The 24,431-nt window shown below is 34.1% G+C and overlaps 1 protein-coding gene across 3 annotated transcripts in view; it reads left to right on the forward strand.

The window, feature by feature from the left end:
* ROCK1 (Rho associated coiled-coil containing protein kinase 1) overlaps positions 1-24,431 on the forward strand; it is a 160,915-nt gene that overhangs the window by 49,056 nt on the left and 87,428 nt on the right. For all 3 annotated transcript variants that reach the window (XM_029921780.1, XM_029921781.1, XM_029921782.1), the window contains exons 3-9: positions 12,730-12,830; positions 13,511-13,648; positions 16,138-16,313; positions 17,163-17,247; positions 18,534-18,678; positions 19,015-19,153; positions 22,066-22,157. In XM_029921780.1, the coding sequence (XP_029777640.1) occupies positions 12,730-12,830; positions 13,511-13,648; positions 16,138-16,313; positions 17,163-17,247; positions 18,534-18,678; positions 19,015-19,153; positions 22,066-22,157 (876 nt within the window). The remainder of the gene's footprint in view (positions 1-12,729; positions 12,831-13,510; positions 13,649-16,137; positions 16,314-17,162; positions 17,248-18,533; positions 18,679-19,014; positions 19,154-22,065; positions 22,158-24,431) is intronic.

Below are 24,431 nucleotides of genomic sequence, written 5' to 3' on the forward strand. Positions count from 1 at the left end.
TCCATTCGTCAGGTGATGGACATTTAGGCTCCTTCCATGTTTTGGCTATTGTTGACATTGCTGCTATGAACATTGGGGTACATGTGCTCCTATGCATCAGCATTTCTGTCTCTCTTAGGTAAATCCCCAGCAATGCTATTGCTGAGAAACCCCCTTATTTTAATGCTTCTGGCTAGTTTCTTCTGAGTGTCTCATTATATTTATAAAATCATGTATTATAATATTGAAGATGGTATTATATTATCTGTAGTATAATTAAAGATCATTTTACCTACTTTGAATACAAAGTTTGATGTAGTTAGGGGCGCCTGGGTGGCTCAGTCGGTTGAGTGTCCAACTTCGGCTCAGATCATGATCTCATGGTTCGTTTCAAGCCCTGCGTCTAGCTCTGTGCTGACCCGCTAGCTCAGCTTCTGTGTCAGTTTCTCTCTCTGCCCCTTCCCTGTTCATGCTCTGTCTCTCTCTGTCTCTCAAATATAAATTTAAAAAAAATATTTTTTTACAGAGTTTGATGTACTTATATGTGTATACGTTTTGGGGAATTCTAAGGAGCAACAATTCTAAAAGCACTTATGTACTACCTATATATGCTATTGTACATTTGAGAAGGATAAATGTGAGGAAGAAGATATAAATACATTATATTGATCATGTGTTGTGATTAGCATGCAATTCCATTTTTAGGTTCTTTAACTGATAAAAATATAAAACTAGCATTTGTTAGTGGCATTTATAAACTCCTCCACAGCTAAGTATGGAGGTATAAAAATGACCATGCATTAATGTGGGACGTATTCCAGCCAGAAAGCATTGAAATGTACTAAAGTTTTGACAAGGTTGATTCTTTTGTGTGTGTGTGTGTGTGTGTGTGTGTATTAGGTCTATATTTGACTTATATATTTTGGTAACTCTAGCATTTAAGTGGTAAATGTATCTCTCTTTTTGGGAGATGGGAACAGTATTGTAGTCATAATATATGGAAATTAATTCTTCAACTGTATATTGAAATATAAGAAATTTATATTGGATATTCATTATGAAGAGAAAATGAATTTCAGTCTCAAATGTAAAGACATAAGAAGGTACTAGATGAAGTTTAATGTATCATGTTTATAGTCTTCAAGTAGGGAATGTCTTTTTTAAAAGCAATATTCTAGGACTAAAGGAAAGAAACATTGACAGATTTTTGCCTTAACAAACTATGTAAGGAAAGACAAATATGTAAAGAACACTGATAAACTGAAAAAAATTGCAATATATTTAATAAAATTATATTTCTAATATAGGAAAAGACCCTTTCTAATCAATAAGAAAAAAGCAATTTTTAGAAGTGGACACAGGAAGGGCCCCTGGGTGGCTCAGTTGGTTGCACATCCGACTTCACCTCAAGTCATGATCTTGCAGTTTGTGAGCTCAAGCCCTGCGTTGGGCTCTGTGCTGCTGACAGCTCAGAGCCTGGAGACTGCTTCGGATTCTGTGTCTCCTCTCTCTCTCTGCCCTTTTCTTGCTCATGCTGTGTCTCTCAAGAATAAATAAACATTAAAAAAAATTTTTAAATGGACACAGTAACTAAGTAGTATAAAAGAGAAAAACTGTGAATAACCATTGAGCAATTAACAGTTGAACAAATATATTAGTATTTCAACAAATATGGGTTAAAATAAGAAGTAGGCTTTCACTCCCCTCTTCTGAATGAGAAAAATAAGAAAGAATAATATCTAGGATTGGTTACTGTTAAGTGAGAGGGAAAATTGGTGTAGTCATTTTGAAGGGCAGTTGGACAGCGTATTTTAAAACTATTAATGTTCATGAGCATAACCTAATCTTTTACTTAAATATAGTCTGCAAAAACAGCTCTGTAAAGTGTACAGGAATGTTCATCATAGCAAATCTGTGTTGTTAGGTCAAAAAGTTAGGACATGAATATAAATCAATGGGTGAGATCTGTCACTATCCACAGTGTGATACTTTCCATGAAAAGTACGTTGCAGAATATCTTTTTATGTCAATAAATATAGATAATACATTTTAAAAAGTGAATATATATATTCCATTTAATGAATATATCTTAATTTTTAAAACTTTCTGTAATGGTGGACACTTAGGGTCTTTCTGGTTTTTCACTGTTATAAATAAGGCTGTGATGAAAATTCTTTTACCTACAATTTGGTGTGTACTTGCTGCTCCTTTCTTTGGAGTGAATCCAAGAATTGCTGAGTCAAAAGTTATATCCAGTTTATGTTTTGATACTTAGTGCCAAATGCAGTTTTATGCCAGAAGACAGTATAAAAATTGGAATATTAAAATGTAGCCATAAGATTGAATAAATTTTGCAGTATGACCTAGGATATTACAAAAGCTTGTTTGAAGCTATTACAAATAAGATACGACTAAATTAGATTTTTAAAAAAGAAATATTAAATATCCTCTTTATTTACTTTTGAAATAAACTATATTATATTAAACTTATGGAAGAGTTGCAAAAATAGAAATTCTAGTATGTCCTTTACCCAGTTTTCCCCAATGTTAACATCTTATGTAACCATGGCACGTTGACAAAACTAACAAATTAAAATTGATATATTACTGTTAACTAGTTAAAGATTTTACTCAAATATCATTTTTTTCTGCTAAATTCTTTTGGTTTTGATTCCAGAATCCAATCTAAAGTACTACATTATATTTAGTTGTCATTTCTCCTTAGTCTTTTCCAGTCTGTGATAGTTTCTCAGTCTTTGCTTACTTTTTCAAAAAATTTTTAATGTTTATTTTTGAGAGAGAGAGAGAAACAGCATGAGTGGGAAGGGACAGAGAGAGAGGGCGACACAGAATCTGAAGCAGGCTCCAGGTTCTGAGCTGTCAGCAGAACCTGACATGGGGCTTGAACTCATGAGCCGTGAAATGAAAACCTGAGCCGAAGTCAGACACATAACTGACTGAGTCACCTAGGTGCCCCAGTCTTTGCTTATTTTTTATGACCTTGACAGTTTTGAAGATTACTGCTCAGGTATTTTGTAGTCAAGTTGTGTTTGTCTGATGTTAGACTGGGATTATGGCTCTATGATAACATCATGATTTATCACTGGTAATGTTAACTTTTATCACTTGGTTTAAAATAGTATCTGTCAGGCTGGAAAGTTACTATTTTCCCTTTCCATACCCAGTCATTTGCAATCTGGTTACTAGTTCTGCCCACACTTATAGGCAGGGGGATTAGTAAACTCCATCTCCAGACGTAAAAGGTTGTATATAGATAGATAGATAGATAGATAGTCTTTCACACAGTTTTTTATTTTGATAGTCTAATTTATCAGTTATTTCTGTTATCAATTGTGCTTTTGGTGTTTTGTATAAAAATCATTGCCAAACCCAAGATTGATTTGTTAAATAGCTTTATTGAGATATAATTTATATACTATAGCATTCATTCATTTAAAGTATACAGTTCATTGTTTCTTTCTGTGTATTATTAGTTGTGCAGCCATTCCCAGTCACTGTTAGAACATTTCATCAGCTCATAAACCTTATACGCATTAGCAGTCACTCCCCCATTTTTCCCTAATCTCGTCAGCCCTAGGCAATGACCAACCTATTTTATGTCTGTTTACATTTCCTATAGGTAATAAACATTACCTATAGATGGAATTATGTTGATCTTTTGTGACTGGTTTTTTGGACTTAGCACAATGTATTCAAGGTTTATCTATGTTATAGCATATATTCTTTTTAATTACCAAATAATATTCCACTGAGTAGATATACTAACCACATTTTGTTTATCTATTCATCTGTTGATGACCATTTATATTATTTTCTACTTTCTGGCTACCATGAATAATGCTGCTATGAACATTCGTGTACAAGTATTTGTGTATACATATGTTTTCATCTCTCTTGGGCAGATACCCACAAGTGGAATTGCTGGGTCATATGTTAATATAAGATTGATTTTTAAATATATACTTTTGTTATTTTCGAGTAAATATGTGTGACTTTTCTGTTGTTCCTGAGTAGGTAAAAGCATGTAGTTGATTGTCCCCATTTATATCATTAAATGTTTTTAATGTTTTAGTATCATTGAGCATATATGTACATCAGGGACATATCAGTGAAAGAAGTGTGGTCTCTATCCTTAAACAAATGTGAATATACTATATGTACTATATAATAGAAGAAACATAGCTATATAAGTGATTTCAGTCCAGATTGGTAGATGAAACAATCAGGAAGTAGTGGTGTCTCAGAGGAGAGAGAGTTATTCCATCTGCTTGAGAGGATCAGCAGTGGCTGAAGAGGAGATACAGAATTAGATCTTGTTTGATAGTAACTTGGTCAGATAAAGTAGGGCAAGTCATTGTAGGCTGATGATCAATATCTGCAAAGGTATGGAAATGTGAAGCAATATGGTAAAGTGGGAAGTTGCAAGTAACTGGACATTGGTAGAGCATATTGGGGAGAGTAGAAGTAAAAGACTGGAGGAGAATCAGAAGTAACAAGGTCTAAAAACCATTTTACGCTATGTTAAGGAATTTGGATTTACCAGTGTCCCCCATCTGCTTCTCAAATTGGATTACTCTGTGTGTATTTGGGTGCAAAACATGGTACATCTTCCTGGAGTTTGAGTTTTGTTCAAAGATTTGGGCATAAAATAATTTTTGCATTGAAATAATCAGATTTGTATGGAATTGAATATTACATTGTAGGGTTTATAGACAAATTTTATGTAATTTTAGAGCTTTTTAGAGATGCTTTGACTAAAAGTATAAAGATATACTAGTTTCTTTAGGCAAAGAGTAGCAGTATTTCAGTCAAACACTGTATTATGCATAGCTTTTATTACCATATTTTATCCTGACATTTTATTTATTTTTTTATGTTTATTTTTGAGAGAAAGAGAGAACATGAGGGGGAGGGGCAGAGAGAGAGGGAGACACTGAATCCAAAGCAAGCTCCAGGCTCCACACTTGTCAGCACAGAGCTGGATGCAGGGCTCGACCTCATGATCTGGAAGATCATGACCTTAGCCAAAGCTGGATACTGAACCAGCTGAACCACTCAGGCGCCCCCATCCTGACATTAAAACAAAACTTATTTAGCAATTGGAATGTGTCTTAGTTTATAGCAGTACATAAAATTATGGTGCAGTTTATAATCTTGGACTAGGCGAGTATGTCTTTTTCTCATTAGAAAGCAATAGTAATTATATTAAACTTGACATATATAGAAAATGTGAGGAGTGAAATACTCTGAAATCACACCACACTCCTAAATGACTTTTAATTATTGTTTTGCTATGTTTCCTTCTGGTCTTTTTTCTGTTCACATATACCAATTATATATTTGTGTTTATATATTTGTGCAGTTTATTCTGTTTCTTTGCTTAACATTATATGTTGACTATCTTTCTATATGATTATTTTTCAACAACACAATTTTAAATGTCAACTAATACTCGATTAAATGTGTATAAAATTATTTAATATTTACATTTTTAAAAACATTGTAAAAATCTTGGTTCCACATTGTATCTTATGGTAAATTTCTAGTAGAATTCACTGAATATAAAGTGTGTGATTGAAATCTTTTTGAATTGTTGGTAACCCTGAAACTATAAATTATAAAACTTTCTGCCTCTTTTGCTAACTTGTGATTATTTATAGACTGATTAGCTAGTTAGTGGCCTGTCAAGATTTATGGTGTCTATTTGTGACTCAATTTGCCCATTTCATGTTTTGCTTCCTGTGCTGTGGAGTAATATAATATCTCACATCTCTGAATCTTAGCTTTCTGCCAGCATCACTTAACTCAACACAGTAGACAATCAGATATTGGTAAAAGGGTCTAATGGTTACATAATCCTGTTTATTGGTCTTAGAATTAATGTGGGCTTACCAAATTTATAATTTTGTATGAAATACATTCTGTAAAGAACAAAGAAGTTGATATTTATTATGGGGAAAATAGAACACTTTAAGAAGGATTGGAAGTTTTTAGAATTTTGCAGTTTTAGATAAGGTAACTAGAGGGGGACTCACTAAAAAAATGACATTTGAGAAAATTATTGAAGTGCTTGAAACAAGTAGCCAAGCAGATGTTTGAGGGAAGAGAATGGTATACAGAGGAAGAGCCAGTGTGAAGGCTTTAAGAGAGGAATATGCCTGGCATGTTTGAGAAGCAGCAAGGAAGAAGCCATTGAAGCTGGAGAGGATTGAGCAAGAAAAAGAATAGTAGGATAATGTCGGAGAAGTAAGGAAATAGGGCGGCTAGGTCATGTAGAGTCTTGTAGGCCATTGTAAGATCTTTAACTTTTACTCTGGCTGAGATGGCAAGACATTAGTTTTGAGCAGAGGAGTGACATGCTCTGACTTGTATTCTTAAGAATATCACCCAGGGTTAAGAATAAACTACAGAGAGGCTAGGATAGACACAGGGAAATCAGTTAAAAGCAATTAGAGTAATCCAAGGAAGAGATGATAGTTGGTCCAGAATGTATAGAGAATGAAAACTTGGAAGTAATATTTCAGAGGTAGAGCTAGCATGTTTGAATGATAGGATGTGGTATGTTTGAATGATAGGATGTGGTATGTAAGGAAAGGAAGGAGTCAAGAGTGCTCTATCTAGGCTTTAGCAAAATTGAGCTCTCAGTGGAAATAATGGACATCACAGGTAGAGGTTTTGGATGAAAACATCTCTTCAGTTCCATACACATTAAATTTGAGAGATCTGTTACCAAGTAGATATATTTTGTAAGCAATTGAATATAAATCTGAAGCTTAAGAGAGAGAGAGATCCGGACTACCAGTAAATAAATCAGTAAACATTCGTTGACATGTGGCTGGCTTTTTGAAGTCCCCCAAAGAAATAAATATAAATAGAGAAGAAAACACTGTGAAAGACTGAGCCTTGAGTTGCTCAGTGTTAAGAACTCTGGGAGAGAAGGAAGAGCCAGCAAAAGCAACTGAGATGTAGCCATTGAGGTTGAAAAAAATATCCTTAGTGTTATTGGAAGAATGTGGAAGTCAAGTAAATAAAGTATACCAGCAGAGATGGACCAAACTGTCAAAAGCTGCTGCGAGATGAGGACTGAGAATTTATCATTGGATCTAACAACATCATGGTAGTCTGTGACTTTGATGAGCAGCTTTGATAGAAAGGTAATGGCCAAAGCCCACCTGGAGTAGATTTAAGAGCAAATATGAGGAAAGATTTAGAAACTGAGAGGAGACACAACATTTGAGGGTATTTGCTGTAGTGGAATTGAGTAATGGGGCAGTAGCTGATGAGAGAAAAGGGATGAAGAGATTTAAGATGAGAATGAAAGTAGCATGATATAGGATTTGGTTAGGAAGGGGGAAACTTAATGATTCAAGAGAAAGGGGGTAGTATTGCTCAAGCCGTGTCCTTGAACTCATGAAAAAGAATGTGACATCACTGGTGGGGAGATTGGTTTAAAATAGTATTTTCTTGTAGTAAAAGGTGACCACATATATGAGTGCACATGCTGACAGTTCAGTATATGTGTGTGTGGTGGTAAATCTGACAGTTTTCTTCTGATTATTTCATTTGTTTCAGAGTGATAGCCAAAAAGGTCTTAGCTATGAATGAGGATCAGTGGGAGAGCTGTGTGAGGTTTGAGAAGAGGGAAGAAAATGTAAAATATGGTTTCTAGCAGAATGGGAGAGTGAATAGACTAGTAAAGTATGATTGCCAAGCAGAATTGGGGGCCAGCTTTATGTTTGTGATTATGAATTTAAAGTCTGATCAGTCAATATGACTTTATATATTCATCCAGACTTACTTAACTGCATGGATACTAACAGAGTCAGTTGGGGAATTGGATTTAACTAGGATTATGATTTTGCCAGACTAAGGATAATGAAGCAGAAGAGAGCCAAGGCATTGAAAGTGTATGCAAGTGAGTGATTATAATAATTGACCATGTAATTTAATCTGAGGAGATAAGAAAGAGAAGCTGTGTATATATACCATCTATCTATCTATCCATCCATCCATCTATAGTAAAGGAGAGAAGTTTAAAGGTATTGAGAGGCCAGGTTATTAGAAGTGTCATCTATGGAAATATCGAAATCCTAAGAATCAAAACAGGTGAATATTGGAGAGGTCAGTAAACCAGGAACTAAAATTGTCTAGCAATGAGATTGATGACCCAAGAGATGTAGATTACAGAAACAATGAGAGGTAGTGAAAGATATAACCTAATAACATGAAAATCAAAGCTGGCAGATTTAGCAATTCTTCTATCCCACTTTCAGGGCCAGGGGTATAAGGCATGTGGGGAGGGTAAGGGTCACCACTTGAGTGCTGCAGGGGAAGCAGTGTTCTCTTAGTGGGGAGTTAGGTTTCTATTAGAGCAAGGGTTGGCAGACTATATAGCCCACAGAACAAATCTGGCCCACCACCTTTTTTTGTATGCCTCATGAGCTGAGAATGTTTTTTATATTTTTTAAATGATTGATAAAAGGTCAAAAGAAGAAGAAAAATATGTCCTGACATGTACAAATTGTATGAAACTCAGATTTCAGTCTCCATAAATAAACTTAAAAATTTTTTTTAAATGTCTTTATTTTATTTTGAGAAAGTGAGTGGGGAAGGGTCAGAGAGAAAGGGAGACACAGAATGTGAAGCAGGCTCCAGGCTCTGGGCTGTCAGCACAGAGCCCAATGTGGGGCTTGAACCCACTGACCCTGAGATCATGACCTGAGCTAAAGTCGGATGCTTAACTGACTGAGCCACCCAGGGCGCACTGTTATTGGGGCCTAGCTACATTCATTCTTTTTTGTATCATCTCTGTTTTTGTGCTACAGTGGCTGAATCAAGTAGTCCTGACAGAATTCCTACATGACATTGTTACTGCTTCACACTGTTACTCAGCTAAATCACAGTGATACAATTACCGCTGAACAGAGTTTCATGTGTATCACCATACCATAACATTATACTTTTTTACTACCAGTACATGCCCGTTGTATCAAAAAAGAAAAATGAACTTTGAATGTTACCATTTTGAGGCACAGTGGAGTGTGGATTATTTTGTGAAGTTAAATGGCAAAGCGTTGTTTATCATGCAATGATAGTATAGCTTCACTGAAATAATATATATTGATGTTACCAGAGTCAGCCCTCATTGTAATATTCCCAAATCACAGGAAAGCAAAAATAGTCAGAAAAAAATAGGAAATTTGAGATCCTCACAGAGTTTTATTCACAAAAATAAAAAGGAATGAGGCTGTGATCTTACATTAGTTTATGAGAGGCTTATTTGTTGGCCAAACAGGGAAAGCCATTTCCTATGTTTGCAGCAGCACCCAAAAAAAAAAAAATTTTTTTTTTGTACAAAGAAAAATTACCTTAAGACCATTAGCTTTTTGGCAAGAACAATTACTCAAAGAATTGAGGTCATTGAGAGCAATATCAATAATCAATTAAAAAACAACAATTTTGAATGATTTTCCTTGACTCGTGTATTTTAGGAGTTAGTGCTGAGTTTAGACTAACTAAAGAATTATCCTCTCTGTAGTCTGCATGGAACAAGTATAGGCAAGAATATTTTTAAAGAAAGATGAGAAAATAACAGGTACTGTTTGAAATGGAGTCTGCTAAGGTGTGTTATAAGTGACAGTAGTTAAAATTACGCATGGTATAGAAAAAGGCTTAGTTGGACAAACCGACAAAGTTTGTGAAACACAAGGTGGTTAAAGCCTATATTTATTTATTTTATTATACGTCTGAAGGAATTTTGCGGAAAATATTTAAATCTAGCCTATGTTATTGTACCACAACATCAGAGGTACATCATTCTCTCTCATGGACTTACATCATCAGTTCTGTAAATTTTTGTTAGTAATTGGAATTGAACATCCAATTTATCTTAGTATAAAGCAAGTTAATAGCTTAGCAGTGGTGATGTTCAGTTGTGATTTTTTAAGACTGTTATGGACTAAATTATGTGTCGTTCCCTGTGCTTTCCCCCCCCCCCCCCCCCCCCCCCCCCCCCCCCCCCCCCCCCCCCCCCCCCCCCCCCCCCCGCCAATTTATTTGTTGAAGCTTTAAACCTCAGTGGCTCTATTTAGAGATAGGGCCAAAAGGAGGCAATTAAGGTTAAATGAGGCCACTAATGTAGGGCTCTGATAAGATGGGATCGGTGTCCTTACCTTGACCTGTACACATGAGAGAGATCAGGTAGAACACACAGAGAAATGGCAGCTGCCAACAAGCTGAGAAGAGAGGCCTCACCAGAAATTAGACGTACTGGTCCCCTGATCTTGGACTTCCAGCCTTTATTTACTTACTTTTTAAATGTTTGTTTATTTTTGAGAGAGACAGAGCATAGGCAGGGGAAAAGCAGAGACAGAGGGAGACACAGACTCTGAAGCTCCAGGCTCTGTCTGAGCTGTCAGCACAGAGCCCAATGTGGGCCTCAAACCTATGAACTGTGAGATCATGACCTGAGCCGAAGTCGGACGCCTAACCCACTGAGCCCCCCAGGCACCCCAGGACTTCCAGCCTTTAAAACTGTGAGAAAATAAGTGAATATTGTTTAAAGCACCCAGTCTATGGTATTTTGTATGGTAGTATGATCTAAGACAAAGACCAAGATGAAAGTTTTTCTAAGTGAGAAAAGCCGTGTTCAACTGTCATTGAGTTTTTGTTAAACACTGATTAACTTTGGAAGTTAGTTTTTGCCCCAGATTTGATGATGTTTCTTAATGAATACAACCTTAAAAAGCAAAACAGCACTTAAATGCCATATATATATTAATAAAGTCATTCTCATAACTAGTGTTTGAATCACATATCAAGCTGCTTTGTACACTTCCTGTGCTCTCAGGAATTAAAACAGGAAGCAAGATCATCATTCCCACATAAATTTGCAGAAGATATATTTTCTGAGCTCAAACATCAGGTTTGGTAGCCTTTATATCACTCTAAACCTCATATAACCAGGGACCCTTTCTCAACCTCACAGGCTATTATATAACACATCCTGGTTCAGGATTTTCTTAACTCTCATCTGGAGTATTACAGTACTCTTCAAATTCTATCCACTTCCAGTCATGTCCTTATATGGTTCATCTTTTTACATATTTCCCAGAGTGGGTTAGCTGAAATGTAAATTTGACTTTGTTTATCTGCCTTAGTTTTTTTCATGGTGCTTCTCAGCTCCCAGTGGATCCCACAGGACTCTCAGGGACTGCATTATGGAAGAATTCAAAGTAGATGAGGCTCCAGCCCCCTTCTGATATCCCCACCACCATACCACCATGCTCTTGAAGCAGAGCACTTTCTTTCATCTATTTTACATACTGAGTTGCTTTAAATTTTATTGTGAGAAAGATTTTTGGTGATTAAATGAAAGATTTATAACTACTGGTCTGCAGGTAAAGTTCAAGCTCCTTAATCAGTTTGGGGCTCTCCAGCGTCTCCTTTGAACCCTGTCACAAACTTGATACTTAAGCAACACAGGACTTCTTGTATGTAGTTCCTCTGTGCCTTTGCTTATATTACCCATCTGCCTGCAGTATTCTCTCTTTTTCTTCCCCGCCCCGGCAAATTGCTGTGCTTCATTTTAGACTTGTTTCAGGTGTTATCTCCAGAAGGCCTTTTCTAGCCACGTCTTTCCCAGGCAGGTTGGGGTTAGGCATGTTACTTAGTGCTGTGCAAACTGTTTATACCCCTTTTTTTTGTGTGTGCTTTTTTTTTTTCATTGTTCATTTCTGTTTCATTTGCTAGAGTTTGGACTCCTTAAGAGGAGGAACTATGTTTTAAAGTTATCATCTACAGTGATTCTGGATAGAGCCTGTATTGTAGACATAAATGTGCAGTGTATTGATTATTGTCTGTATCTTTCTGATGCATCTTGCAGTAGATATGTAATCTAAAATTAAATGTACTTAATGTTATCCCTGTGTAAAAATTTGCTTTCTATTGCCTGTGTTTATTGGTCATAATGTACACAAACACTTGAGTTTAAATGTGCATTTAAAAAGAACAAGAATATTATATGGAGTTTTATTAAGAACTAGAACTTAAGTTTAATAGCTGTTCTGTATTTTATACACGTTGAAATGGGAAGCTTTTCCATGTAATCTCATGCCAGTGTTGACCCATGTGGATTAAAATAGCCCTATTTTAACCTATTACCAAATTAGGAATTAGAATATCTATCCAGTGGGGATTTGTAAATTATTGTAGTTTCTAGTGTGACAGGTTTATATAAATAATTGCAGAGATTCCCACTGTGTTTTAAGTTAAAAACTAAATTCAAATTAAGAAATGTATTGATATAAGTATATGATTATTTTTTAGCATGTGTGCCTTGGATATCTTAAATTATTTACCTCTTCTTAGAGGGATCATCAAAACTGACTTGATAAAAAGAAAATTTTATTTCCTTAATCTGTAGTATTTACCTGTGATCCCTCAATTCAAATTTGTTGTGTACTTAACTAATTATCCTTAGAGTGTGTTAGTAGTATATTTGATTTCTGAAACATTTACCAAGTTAGATTTTAATGAAAATATTTTAATAGAGTGAAGTCATTTCAGAATCTAAACAATTCTTAATATATTGAATATTGCTCTTTTACAAGTTTACATTTTACAATGAAGTCGTTCTTAATGAATTTGTTTTTCAAGAACTTGTCTGTAAACAGTGTTAGTTGTAATGCTTCATTGATTTAAAAATTATAAACTTTTCTTTTCATACAGATAAAGACACAATAAATAAAATTAGAGATTTACGAATGAAAGCTGAAGATTATGAAGTAGTGAAGGTGATTGGTAGAGGTGCATTTGGAGAAGTTCAATTGGTAGGTTATTTTAATGAGATTAAAAATAATAACTTTAGGGGTGCCTGGGTGGCTCAGTCGGTTGAGCATCCAACTCTTGATCCTAGCCCAGGTCTTGAGTTCAAGTCTTACACTGGGCTCCATGCTGGATGTGAAACCTGCATTAAAAACAAAACGATAACTTTAAAATTAAAAAATCCATTTGTGTGTTTAACATGTTATTTGGGATGGTATTGTTCTTTATAAAATTGTTGCTGTAAATTATTCTAGATAGTCTTGCAAAAGGATGTGAAAAAGCCAAGAGTCAAGTTTATCAAATAGTATGAAATATTTTCCTCAAGCATCCATGGGTAGAGAAGAGGTTTCAAACATCAGAAGAGAAATCTTTACTTGTAATATTAGACTTCTAAAATGCTATGGAATCATAAGTTTTATAAATAGAAAGCAGCATGCATAACCAGGTGGAGGGGATGGAGTATGTCATAATGTAGGGAATAAAGATTTTTTCCAACATGACTTACTTCTGGTAACTGAAGTATTCAGATTATCTAATTGGGATAATTCAGAGGAGGTGAAGTAAACAAGCTAGAACAATAATATCATTTAACAAATTGCTAAAATAATTTGGTAAATTGTCCTGGTAAATGTTGAGCTATAAATGTTAACAAAAGGGTCATTATTTTCCATTTTCCTTTTTAAAGGTAAGGCATAAATCCACCAGGAAGGTATATGCTATGAAGCTTCTTAGTAAATTTGAAATGATTAAGAGATCCGATTCTGCTTTTTTCTGGGAAGAAAGGGACATCATGGCTTTTGCTAACAGTCCGTGGGTTGTTCAGGTATGGTTTTGCTATTATTTCATTATTGCTTTATGAATTTGTAACTAAACATGTGAGAAGCTTAGATTGTTTTTTAGAAGAGTAATAGAGAATTTATTGGTGATTAAAGAATTGCCTAATATGTTATTTTTAAATCATAAAATTTAATTTTATTAAATTGTCTCTAAGAAGGAAGTAAGGCCAAAGCAAAGCAATTATGTGGCTATAGACTTTAAATATTAGAAAATGTAACTAATCTGCTCTGATTTGGGGGAAGTCATATAGTATTATCTTCTAAGAGGATACTTTTATTTAATACTGAAATTTAAGTTTTTTCCCAAATAAATAGATCCTCTAATTCTGTTTATTTAACCATCTGTTCATCCATTTTTCTCTCTTATTTTTTGGAGAGGAAAGAGTGGGAAAATCTGTTAAAGGTGAGTTAAGGTAGGCCTTCAAATAATATTGTATTGGCTGTAGGTTTTTCAGTAGAAAGAAAAATACACTAGAAGTAGTTGTAGGTTCTAGTCTTAACTGTCAATGACCTATCTATGACACTGTGGCCAAGTTATTTACATCTCTCAGCCTCAATTCCCATGTTCAAAAATGTGGAAGTTCCCTTAGATTGTTTTTCCAACTATAGAGATACCTCAGGTGAAGTCATGGGGACAAGCAGGAATTTGGATTGATTATAATTCTGGTTTTTTTTTTAATGTTTTTTTATTTATTTTTGAGAGACAGTGTGAGTAGGGGAGGGTCACAGAGAGAGGGAGGTACAGAATCTGAAGCAGGCTCCAGGCTCTGAGCTAGCTCAGCACAGAAGAACTGTGAGATCATGACCTGAGCTGAACCCAGATGCCGAAGCCGGATGCTTACCTGACTGAGCCACCCAGGTGCCCCTAATTCTGGGTTTTCTATTTCTACCTCAACTAGAGCAGCTCCGTACTTTTTTTTGTCTTCGTGTATTGGGGCTTCTTAGTAAAGTCATATGGGGGAAGTAAAGTCATCTTCTGGTTTAAAAAAAAAAAAAGGAAAACTGCTAGTAGACTAGCCATTTCTAAATTACTAACATGAACTTTATGATTTATTAATTTACAGTATATAGTGGAGTATCCTAAATAAGCATATTAGTAATTGGAATAAAGACAATATGGAAAATGTTTAAGATTTACATATGACTTTTTATACTTGAAATGTCTGGTCTATTTTTGTCAGTTGTATGGAGCTGGGATTTTCAGGCTCAGTATTATTGATATTTTGGGCCAGGTAGTCCTTTGTCCTGTGCATGATCAGATTTTTAGTAGTGTCCCTGGCTTGTACCCAGGTGCTGCCAGTAGCAACCCTCTCCAGCCCACATATCATTTGTAACAACAGAAATTGTGTTTAGAGATCCTTGAATGTTTACTTGGGTGGTAGTGGGGGTTGGGACGGGAGAGGGAAGGGGGAGTGTCAGGCGACAGTTATTTCCTTTGGTTTAGAACCACTGCTGCCAAATCAGCATTGTTTCTTAAATTATGGTGCCCAAATGATAAATTGTATACTTTAATCTGGGATAGCCACGAGATGCCACTTTGTTTCGTATCCTTCCCTAAAGTATCTTTTTAAATTAAAATAATTAAGTGGGTAACTAAAATCATTAAACACTACTGAAAAAATTAAACAAATAGAGTTTAAGTCAAATGTTTAGGTAAATAAGGTATCATTTTCTCTAGGGCTTTATTTTTTAGTGTGATTCTAATCTACTTGTGTTTTCTTAAAATGTTCATTTGTAAGTTTGGTTTTTTTTTTAGCTTCAACCCCGGTCAAATAAGAAATATATTTGTACCTGGTATTCTTGCCAATTTCATATCAATTGACTTCACTCTTCCTGCTTGACTCTAGCTGTTGCCCTCTTTCTGCTTGTTAGTTGTTACTGCTCCTCCTATTGACTGCTCTTACTTATTGAGCATCTGTTGTACCAAGTAGGTTCTGCATTGACTATCTTTTTAACATTCTGAAAGGTAGTTAATCCTTATTGATATATCCCCCAACTTATAGATTAATTTATGCTTCTGTTTATTAGAAATTTTTAAGGACTTACAAACTGCCACTGCTAGGTCCAGTCTTGGACTTGAATCATTTTTCAGACTTCTTGAGAATTGTGGTATTGATATAAATTTAACAGTAGATCTCACCAAAGCACATGTTAAGTCAGAATCACCATATTTTTTTGCTTGGGAGACCTGTGTATTCTTTATTTAAAGTATTACAATTTTTAAAAATTCTCACTGTAAAAAATTCAATTAGTATAGCCACATATAGAGAAAGAAGTTTCCAACTCCTCAGAAATAACCAAAGTTAATAGTTCCTTTGTATATGCAAGGGTCTTTGTGGTATTTATGTTTGTATGTTTTTTTTAAAAGAGCAGTATAATTACTGTAATTTATTTTAATTAAACCAATATTTTTTGCCATTTTCTTATGAAACAATTTTGCTTAATCTTAAAGATTTTTTTTTCTGCATTTGAATAGCTTTTTTACGCATTCCAAGATGATCGTTATCTCTACATGGTGATGGAGTACATGCCTGGTGGAGATCTTGTAAACTTAATGAGCAACTATGATGTGCCTGAAAAATGGGCACGATTCTACACTGCAGAAGTAGTTCTTGCATTGGATGCAATCCATTCCATGGGTTTCATTCATAGGTAAAGATAATGCTTTAAATTTTTTCATTTGTTGAAAGGGGAGGCTGAAAAATACTTAAACTTTATTTGATTAGCGTTTCCTACTTGAAATCCACCTCGTCTCCTCTCACGTGACATAAGTGGTATTTCAGGATTTAAAACTTTGAAATTCATAATTTTATTATTTCAGCTTAATGTTGATATAAATGTATTCTTTAATGTCCCTTAATTTGATTACATAGCTTTTATCTGGTGTTGAAAAATAAAAATTACAAGCTGGTTTTCTGAGGTATGTGCCACAGAGTTAAACACTTCAAATTTTTTACACAAATTAATTTGCTTTTGAGTGGTTTTTATATGTAAAATCTAAAAAATATAAATAAACTTGCTTTTAATTAGTGAATAAATCATATTTATTTGTTAGAAGAACAATTTCATTTGTTCTGCATACACTTGAGTCTAATGCAGTTGCTGTGGCAAGTGCCAGTGATAATAAAAATGAACATTATTTAGACTGAGTCCTGGGGTTATTTATATACTTATGTTGAAAAATGTGTCTCAGTTATTTTTTATGTCTGAGTGTAATGCTTTTTATGGTTGTTCTCTCTCATGGTTTGCTTTGCACATTGGAAGAATCAAACTCAATTTTAATAAAAGGGAATATTAAATGTCCTTCTCTTAGGCATTAACATGTAAAGGAGTTTCCCTCCTGATGTTCAATTTATAGATGTGATAGAAGCACCTAGGGATCAGAAATGGCCTTACCTACAGTGAGTGAGGATACATGGCCTAAAATAACTGCCTCATAAAGTTTTATCAGTGTCTGACCAGTTTTAGAAACACTCTAATGTTTTTTTTTCCCCCCCTCAGAGATGTGAAGCCTGATAACATGCTGCTGGATAAATCTGGACATTTGAAGTTAGCAGATTTTGGTACTTGTATGAAGATGAATAAGGTTAAATAATTAGATTTTAATTTAGTTTTTTCAAGATAGATGCTTTTTAGAAAATACTATAAGAATGTACTAACCATAGCTGGACTTGTACAGAATTAGTGTGACCTGTCTTAATTGTTGAAATAGATGCCATGGTTTCAGTGTTGTATTAGTAACTTGTAAATGATTTATATTTTCTCTGTATTTAAGGTAAGTGCTGATTGCCAGGTTTATTAAATCCTATATAACAACCCTGTAATATATACTACTATTCGTAGCTAGAAATGGAATTAGTCACTGAATGCTAAGACCAGTGTTAAAATTAGACTTTCATAAAAATGGGATTTCAGCGATATGCTTTTTTTTTTAATGTTTTACTTAGCCTTCTGATAACATGTAAAAAAGATCTTACTGCTTATTTTGGAAGTCAGTCTTAAAAGATATCATCCTCATTATTTATATAATAAATAGCTTATCTATATAGCTGAAGTAACATAACAAGTATACTTACTTTGTTTCAGTTGTAACCGTTTATATTCTTTGAAACTTACCACAGAACAATACCCAAAAAGTTGTATTTATTATTTTAAAAGGAAAATTATTTTGATTAGAAGAAAATACTATATGAGAACTTTTGAGTATACATTTAATTACAGTTCTATTGCATTAATACCAGCTAAAATAAGTAATAGACTATATAGTTTTTGCAATTAGTTTTGGGGGTTTTGTGTGGAGAGTTTAAATGCATATTAAATAGATATTCGGTGTGCTCAGTGCTGTTACACCCCTTTCCCATACACATGCTTTCCCATTTTACATTTGTGCAGTCAGTTCTTGAATGTTTTCCTCACAGTTTCAAGCAGAGCTAAATTGAACAACTATTTTAGAAAAAAAAGATAATCAAATCAGCCTTTATATATTAATGTTATTGAATGATTCATCCTATCAGTCTCAATCTGTTTGCATTGGCTTATATATTTGTTGTCTGCAATTAAGATAAGGTCATTATTGACACAACTGGTTGGCAGTGTGTCTTTCTAGTGAGTATTATTACAAAGTAAAAATCACTGATGCATCCACACACACACAAGTGTGCGCGCACACACACACATATTACAAATATATTATGTATATAATATGTATATGTGATTAGATTGTGTTCATTTTCATCTGTTTGCATTAGGTTTTAATATATTTTATAGCCCAAAGATTTAGAATTCTACAGGTTTTATTAAGAACATCTTATTAAATAATTGAGGCTTTATATTTGTATCCTAATTCAAAAGTTGAACTGCCATTCTTTTTAGGAAGGTATGGTACGATGTGATACAGCAGTTGGAACACCCGATTACATTTCCCCTGAAGTATTAAAATCTCAAGGTGGTGATGGTTATTATGGACGAGAATGTGACTGGTGGTCAGTTGGGGTATTTTTATATGAAATGCTTGTAGGTGAGTAAAGAAGAATTTTATGTACCTCTAACATAGCTTTTCATCCCAAAGCTTAACCGTTTGGCTTCTTCTAATAAAATATTTATTACATTAAGCAATGTTAATTTTGTTTGTAGAAAACAGACTGATCCAAACCTGCTTTGTATGTTTTTAAAAACTATTTAAAAGCTTAAGCAACTTTGTGATGTTATTTCTTTTTTATATATACATTAAGTATATGTCTTTAATGCATATATAGTAATCCTTACACAGGTAATATTGACTCTTTTCCTTTGAAACTGATGTTTTAAATGTATCTTATTTATTTCGCTTTTGTTTCCCCTATCAATTTTTCAGGTGATACACCTTTTTATGCAGATTCTTTGGTTGGAACTTATAGTAAGATTATGAACCATAAAAATTCACTTACTTTCCCTGATGATAATGATATATCAAAAGAAGCAAAAAATCTTATTTGTGCCTTCCTTACTGACAGGTAAATAGTTTTAACATTGAACTTTATTCTAAGGAAATTCTTATTTTGCTGCTTAATATTTGAGGTTTATATCTGAGCTCCTATATTTGAACTGTTGAAGTAAAAACATAACCATTCCCCAAATCATTCATGACCATGAAGTCTAATATTTTATGATATTCTAGGGTGTTTCTGGATCTCAAGTCACTTGTGTTACCTAATAATTTAAAATAATACTCTTTTTGATGGCTAGACCAGATCATTTTTTAAATTTCATTATTGAATTTTTAACTTGATTAAATATAAGAATTATATTTTCTTGAGTCTGAGGGTATTTTAAAAACATGTTAACATCTCTGAAATTAGAGTCAATAACATATATTAACTTAATTGGGAATATTTGTTTCTTAGTGATAGAAAAATGCTGCAGCTTCCAGTTGATACTGTTTAAGATAATGCAGCATTATATAATTGAAATTTGCTAAGAGAGTAGAATTTAAATGTTCTTACCCCCCAAAAAAGGTAAATATGTGAAGTGATGGGAGAATCCTTTCACAATATATACATATGTCAAAACATCACTTTATACACTCTGCGTATCTTAAGATTTTGGCAATTATACCTCACTAGACCTGGAAAAAGGATTTAATTATATATGACTGTATGTTTGTTAAAATTAAGTAAATAGTACAAGGCTATAGAGAAGTATGTATTTCCTACCTCCTTCCCTCTAGAGATGGTCATTGTATGAGATCTTTCAGATTCAGTAACCATTTTTATAAATGTATATGCTTATATGTGTTTTAGAAACAAAAATGGCATATTATGTGTACCCTTATGGTTTACTTTTTAAATTTAAGCATGAACCAAATGACTTACTGAGATTTTGTTTGATATTTATGTTTGTATGTTGTTAATTTAAATAGTAGGCCTAGAGCTTTTAGTTATCTTTCAGTTTTAAGTTCACTTTAATTGAAATAAACCTACTGTCCTTCATTTTGTTCTTTAGAGCTTGAAATGTACACTTTCAAGTTTTTACATTTAATATATATATGTACTCTTTAAGTATAAGTACTATGCTGTACGTTAGGTACAAGAGTTAAAGAAATAATAAAGATATATATTCATTGTTCTCTACTACCTCATAGTTCTTTGGGGGAAATAGACAAGCAAATACGACATTAATTGTACAGAGAGATAAGTACTCTGAGTTTAATGTTTATATGCCATAGAACCATGGAGAGGTTCCCTGATCCAATCTGGGAGAGTTAGTGAAAGGTTCTTTAAAAAATTTTATTTAATGTTTATTTTTAAATTTTTTTAATATTTATTTATTTTTGAGATGGAAAGAGGGTGAGCTGGGGAGGGGCAGAGAGAGAGACACACACAGAATCTGAAGCAGGCTCCAGGCACAGAGCTGTCAGCACAGAGCCTAACGCGCGGCTCAAACCTACGAACTGCGAGATCATGACCTGAGTGAAAGTCGGACCCTCAACTGAACCACCCAGGAGCCCCTGTTTATTTATTTATTTTTTTTTGAGTGAGTGAGTGAGTGAGAGAGAGTGAGAGAGTGAGTGTGTGTGTGAGCAGGGGGAGGGGCAGAGAGAGAGGGAGACACAGAATTCAAAGCAGGCTCCAGGGTCTGAGCTGTCAGCACAGAGCCAGACACAGGGCTTGAACCCACAAACTGGGAGATCATGACCTCAGCTGAAGTTAGAGGCTTAACCAACTGAGCCACCCAGGCACCCCAGTGAAAGCTTCTTAAAAAGGTGTCACATTATATCAAAAGCAATATATCTTCTAACTCATGAAAAATTTTGGAATTTGGAGTATTCTTGTTGTTAATAAGCACTCTAGTAGAGAACAGAAGTTTTTGAGTTCTCCTTTCCAAATCAGCTAAAGGTACATTTTTAAACATTTTATCTCTGTGCTCACCTAAGAGGCCAGGAATCTGTAATTTGTCCCATTAAAACTCAGTTTTGTAGTAATCAAGACTTAGTTGTCATTGGTTTTTGACTGGTCAGAATATTTATAATAGGATATAAAATGGAAAATTTAAATTTAAGATGTCCTTCTGCAATTTGTTAGCTTTTGGTGTGAAGCTGTTGGTTGCAAAAAATGTATAACTACCATTCTTTTGAAAATCTGTCAAGAAAATTCACTGTGTTATGGGGCACTTCAGTGATTTGGTTGGTTAGGCATCTGACTTTGGCTTAGGTCATGATCTGGCAGTTTGTAGTTCTGGCTCACATCAGGCTCTGTGCTGACATCTCAGAGTTTGGAGCCTGCTCTGGATTCTCTGTCTTCTCTCTCTGTCCCTACCCTGCTTGTGCTCTGTCTCTCTCTCTCCAAAATGAATAAACATTAAAAAAAAGAAAATTCAGGTTTTATTCATGATGCTAATGAAGCAAGACAAGTGATTTATCAGTATTTTCATTGTCAATAGAAAAGTCATTGAGTATCAACAAGTCTGTGTTCTTTGTGTGTATATATATATACATATTTTAATATATAATATATATTAATTTTTAAGTTTATTTTGAGAGAGAGAGCACAAGCAGGGAAGGGACAGAGGGAGAGAAAGGGAGAGAGAGAATCCCAAGCTGACAGCGTGGAGCCCAATGCAGGGCTCAAACCCACCAATTTCGAGATCACGACCTAAGTGGAACTGAAATCAAGAGCTGGACACTTAACCAACTGAGTCACCCAGACACCCCCTCGTACATATTTTTTTTTAATTCTTAAGTATTCTGTCTTCAACTAAGTTTTTAATTTAAGCTGAAAATTAAACTGAAAACCAATGTAATATCAAGGTGACATATGACTATTTTTATCAACATGCACAGATTTTAGCATTATGTCCACAAGTGTATCTGGGCAGGTTATAATAATATCTTAAATGATTAGTAACTTTTTTCTTTCCCTCTGTTCAGAGAGGTGAGATTAGGGCGAAATGGTGTAGAAGAAATCAAACGACATCTCTTCTTCAAAAATGATCAGTGGGCTTGGGAAACACTCAGAGACAGTAAGTTATTTTTTTTCTTGTACATTACAATGGATATTCAAAAGTAGTTGTAAATAATCTGTTGAAACTCATGCTAATATATGTGTACATTTGCTGAAAATCTGAAGTACACATGTGGTTATGGATGTTATCCTACCCTAATTAAAGAGATACTATTTGATAATATTGGGAAAATAGTACTGCTACTTCTCTTATATCCCATTTGAGATACCAAGATGAAATATTATATACATGAGACGGAATTAGGCTCAGCAGTCATACTTTGATATATGATCTTTGTTGAATTGCCTTTTGTCTTAGATTTTAATGTCTCATTGTGAAGAAAGTTAATAAAGGGTAATTAAATTAAAATATTTCCTGTGAAGGACAAGTTATCTTGGTTTTACTAAACTTAAAATATAATGCTCTATTATTGATAAATACCAGAATTTAATTTGTATGTAGATACAGGAAGTTACAGTATATTTGATTCCATCAGACTTACAGCTTAGAAATGAAAATGTGTAGTGTGCAAGAAGTTCGTTTTCAGTCAGGTTAGAACATTGCCCTATTTCAAAAAACAAACTTAAAATGATAAATGATTCACAGAAAACCTTGTTTAACATATAGATTAAAAATTATAATGGTACCAGAGTTGACCAACATCTTCGTGGATTTGGAAGGCCATGTATTCATCCTTCTCCTGTTGAAGTCTCAGGAATTTTTTCCCCTGCTCACAGAAAGGATGATATATACCAGTTCCTAACTTCCTGCTGAGCAGTAACAGTAAACAGTAATAATGGAAATAAATTCAACTGTGTGGTTTTAGAAACACTTACAATTAAGTAAGTAATACATACTTGTCTTAAGGACTCCCTATGCAGTTGAGACTGTGAAAGAGAGTTTAGGAGAAATAAACATTGTTAATTTTGAAGTAGTAGTTTGTAGTTTTGCCAATATTAGCAAAATATCCTAGTTATCAAATATTTTTAAAGAAACAGTTATATTGCCTTCAGGTGTAGCACATACACTGTATGCAAGCTATATAGTTGACTGAGAGGGAAAAGGAGAAATAAATTCTTGGGGAAATTAGAAAAATTATACTATTCCAAAGAATGACACTGAATGACTTGCTCTGTGGAAAAGCTACAGGAGCATCTTGACCCTCAGAATTTATTAACAGTTACATACTGGGAAATAGAGAACTTCCTCCTCTCCCTAAGTAAATGTGACATGGTTATTGTCTTTACACAGCATGAGAAACTATTGTAAAGACAAGGATGATAAATGGTTGCACTGAAAAATTTTGTGGATGTTTTTTTTTTCCAAGCTATGCTCTTGGAGTCCCTGGGTGGCTTGGTGGGTTGGGCTACCAACTTCAGCTCAGGGCTTGAGGGTTTGTGAGTTCAAGCTATGCTCTTAGAAGTTTAAGAAAGCTGAAAGCTTACAGATACAATTATAATCTGAAGAAAATTTAAAAGGTGATTGAAGAAAATACAAAGTATCTTTCATGTTGGTTTAAATTCTTTTTCAGAGTGAAACAATGCATAAATAACCATAGAATAATCACAGAGCAAATCACTCTAAAAAGTAGGGAAGACATATTTCTTTTAGTGTACTGAAAAACTGATATTAATTAGGAGAGGAAGTAACTTAGTCAACCAATACTGAACACCTGCTATATTCTGAGTACTATTCTATTTCAGGCACTAGGAAAGCATCAGTGCTCAAACCAACAAAAGTTCTTTACCTTGTGGAGTTCATAGTCCAGTGGAATTGGGGAGTCTAAATCAATGGCATTTTATGGTATTGTTATACTTCCTTAATGTAACTTTATATTTAAAGAACAGATAAAGTGAACTCCTTTATTGATTTAAATCAAACAGACTTTAAAGAATTTCTATAATTAGGTAATTTTATTAGTCTTAGTGTTATTTCTGTAGCTTTTAAAAAAATCTATATTATCTATGATTTTGTTACAGTAAACTTAGAATTAACATTAACACTTTGCTATTTTTTCCTAATCCTAATGGCTCCTATTTTGTAGTTATTTTTTAAAAAAAAGAAGAAAAATTGAAGTCTGTAGAACTTATTGTTCTCTTCTTCCCTTTCCCTCTTCCTACCCCTTCTTCACTTCCCACCCCTAAAATACCAGGAATACTTTTATTGTGAACTGACTTCTCTGACCTGCTAAGCTTTTAAAAATTACATAACAATTATAATTCTTTAAAAATCTTTTGACTCTCCAATTTTCTTTGGCAGAATTGCTTAACTTCTCCAAATAATAGTTTTTTC

The sequence above is a fragment of the Suricata suricatta genome, chromosome 14 (assembly GCF_006229205.1).
Source record: "Suricata suricatta isolate VVHF042 chromosome 14, meerkat_22Aug2017_6uvM2_HiC, whole genome shotgun sequence".
NCBI classification, from domain to species: Eukaryota; Metazoa; Chordata; class Mammalia; order Carnivora; family Herpestidae; genus Suricata; species Suricata suricatta.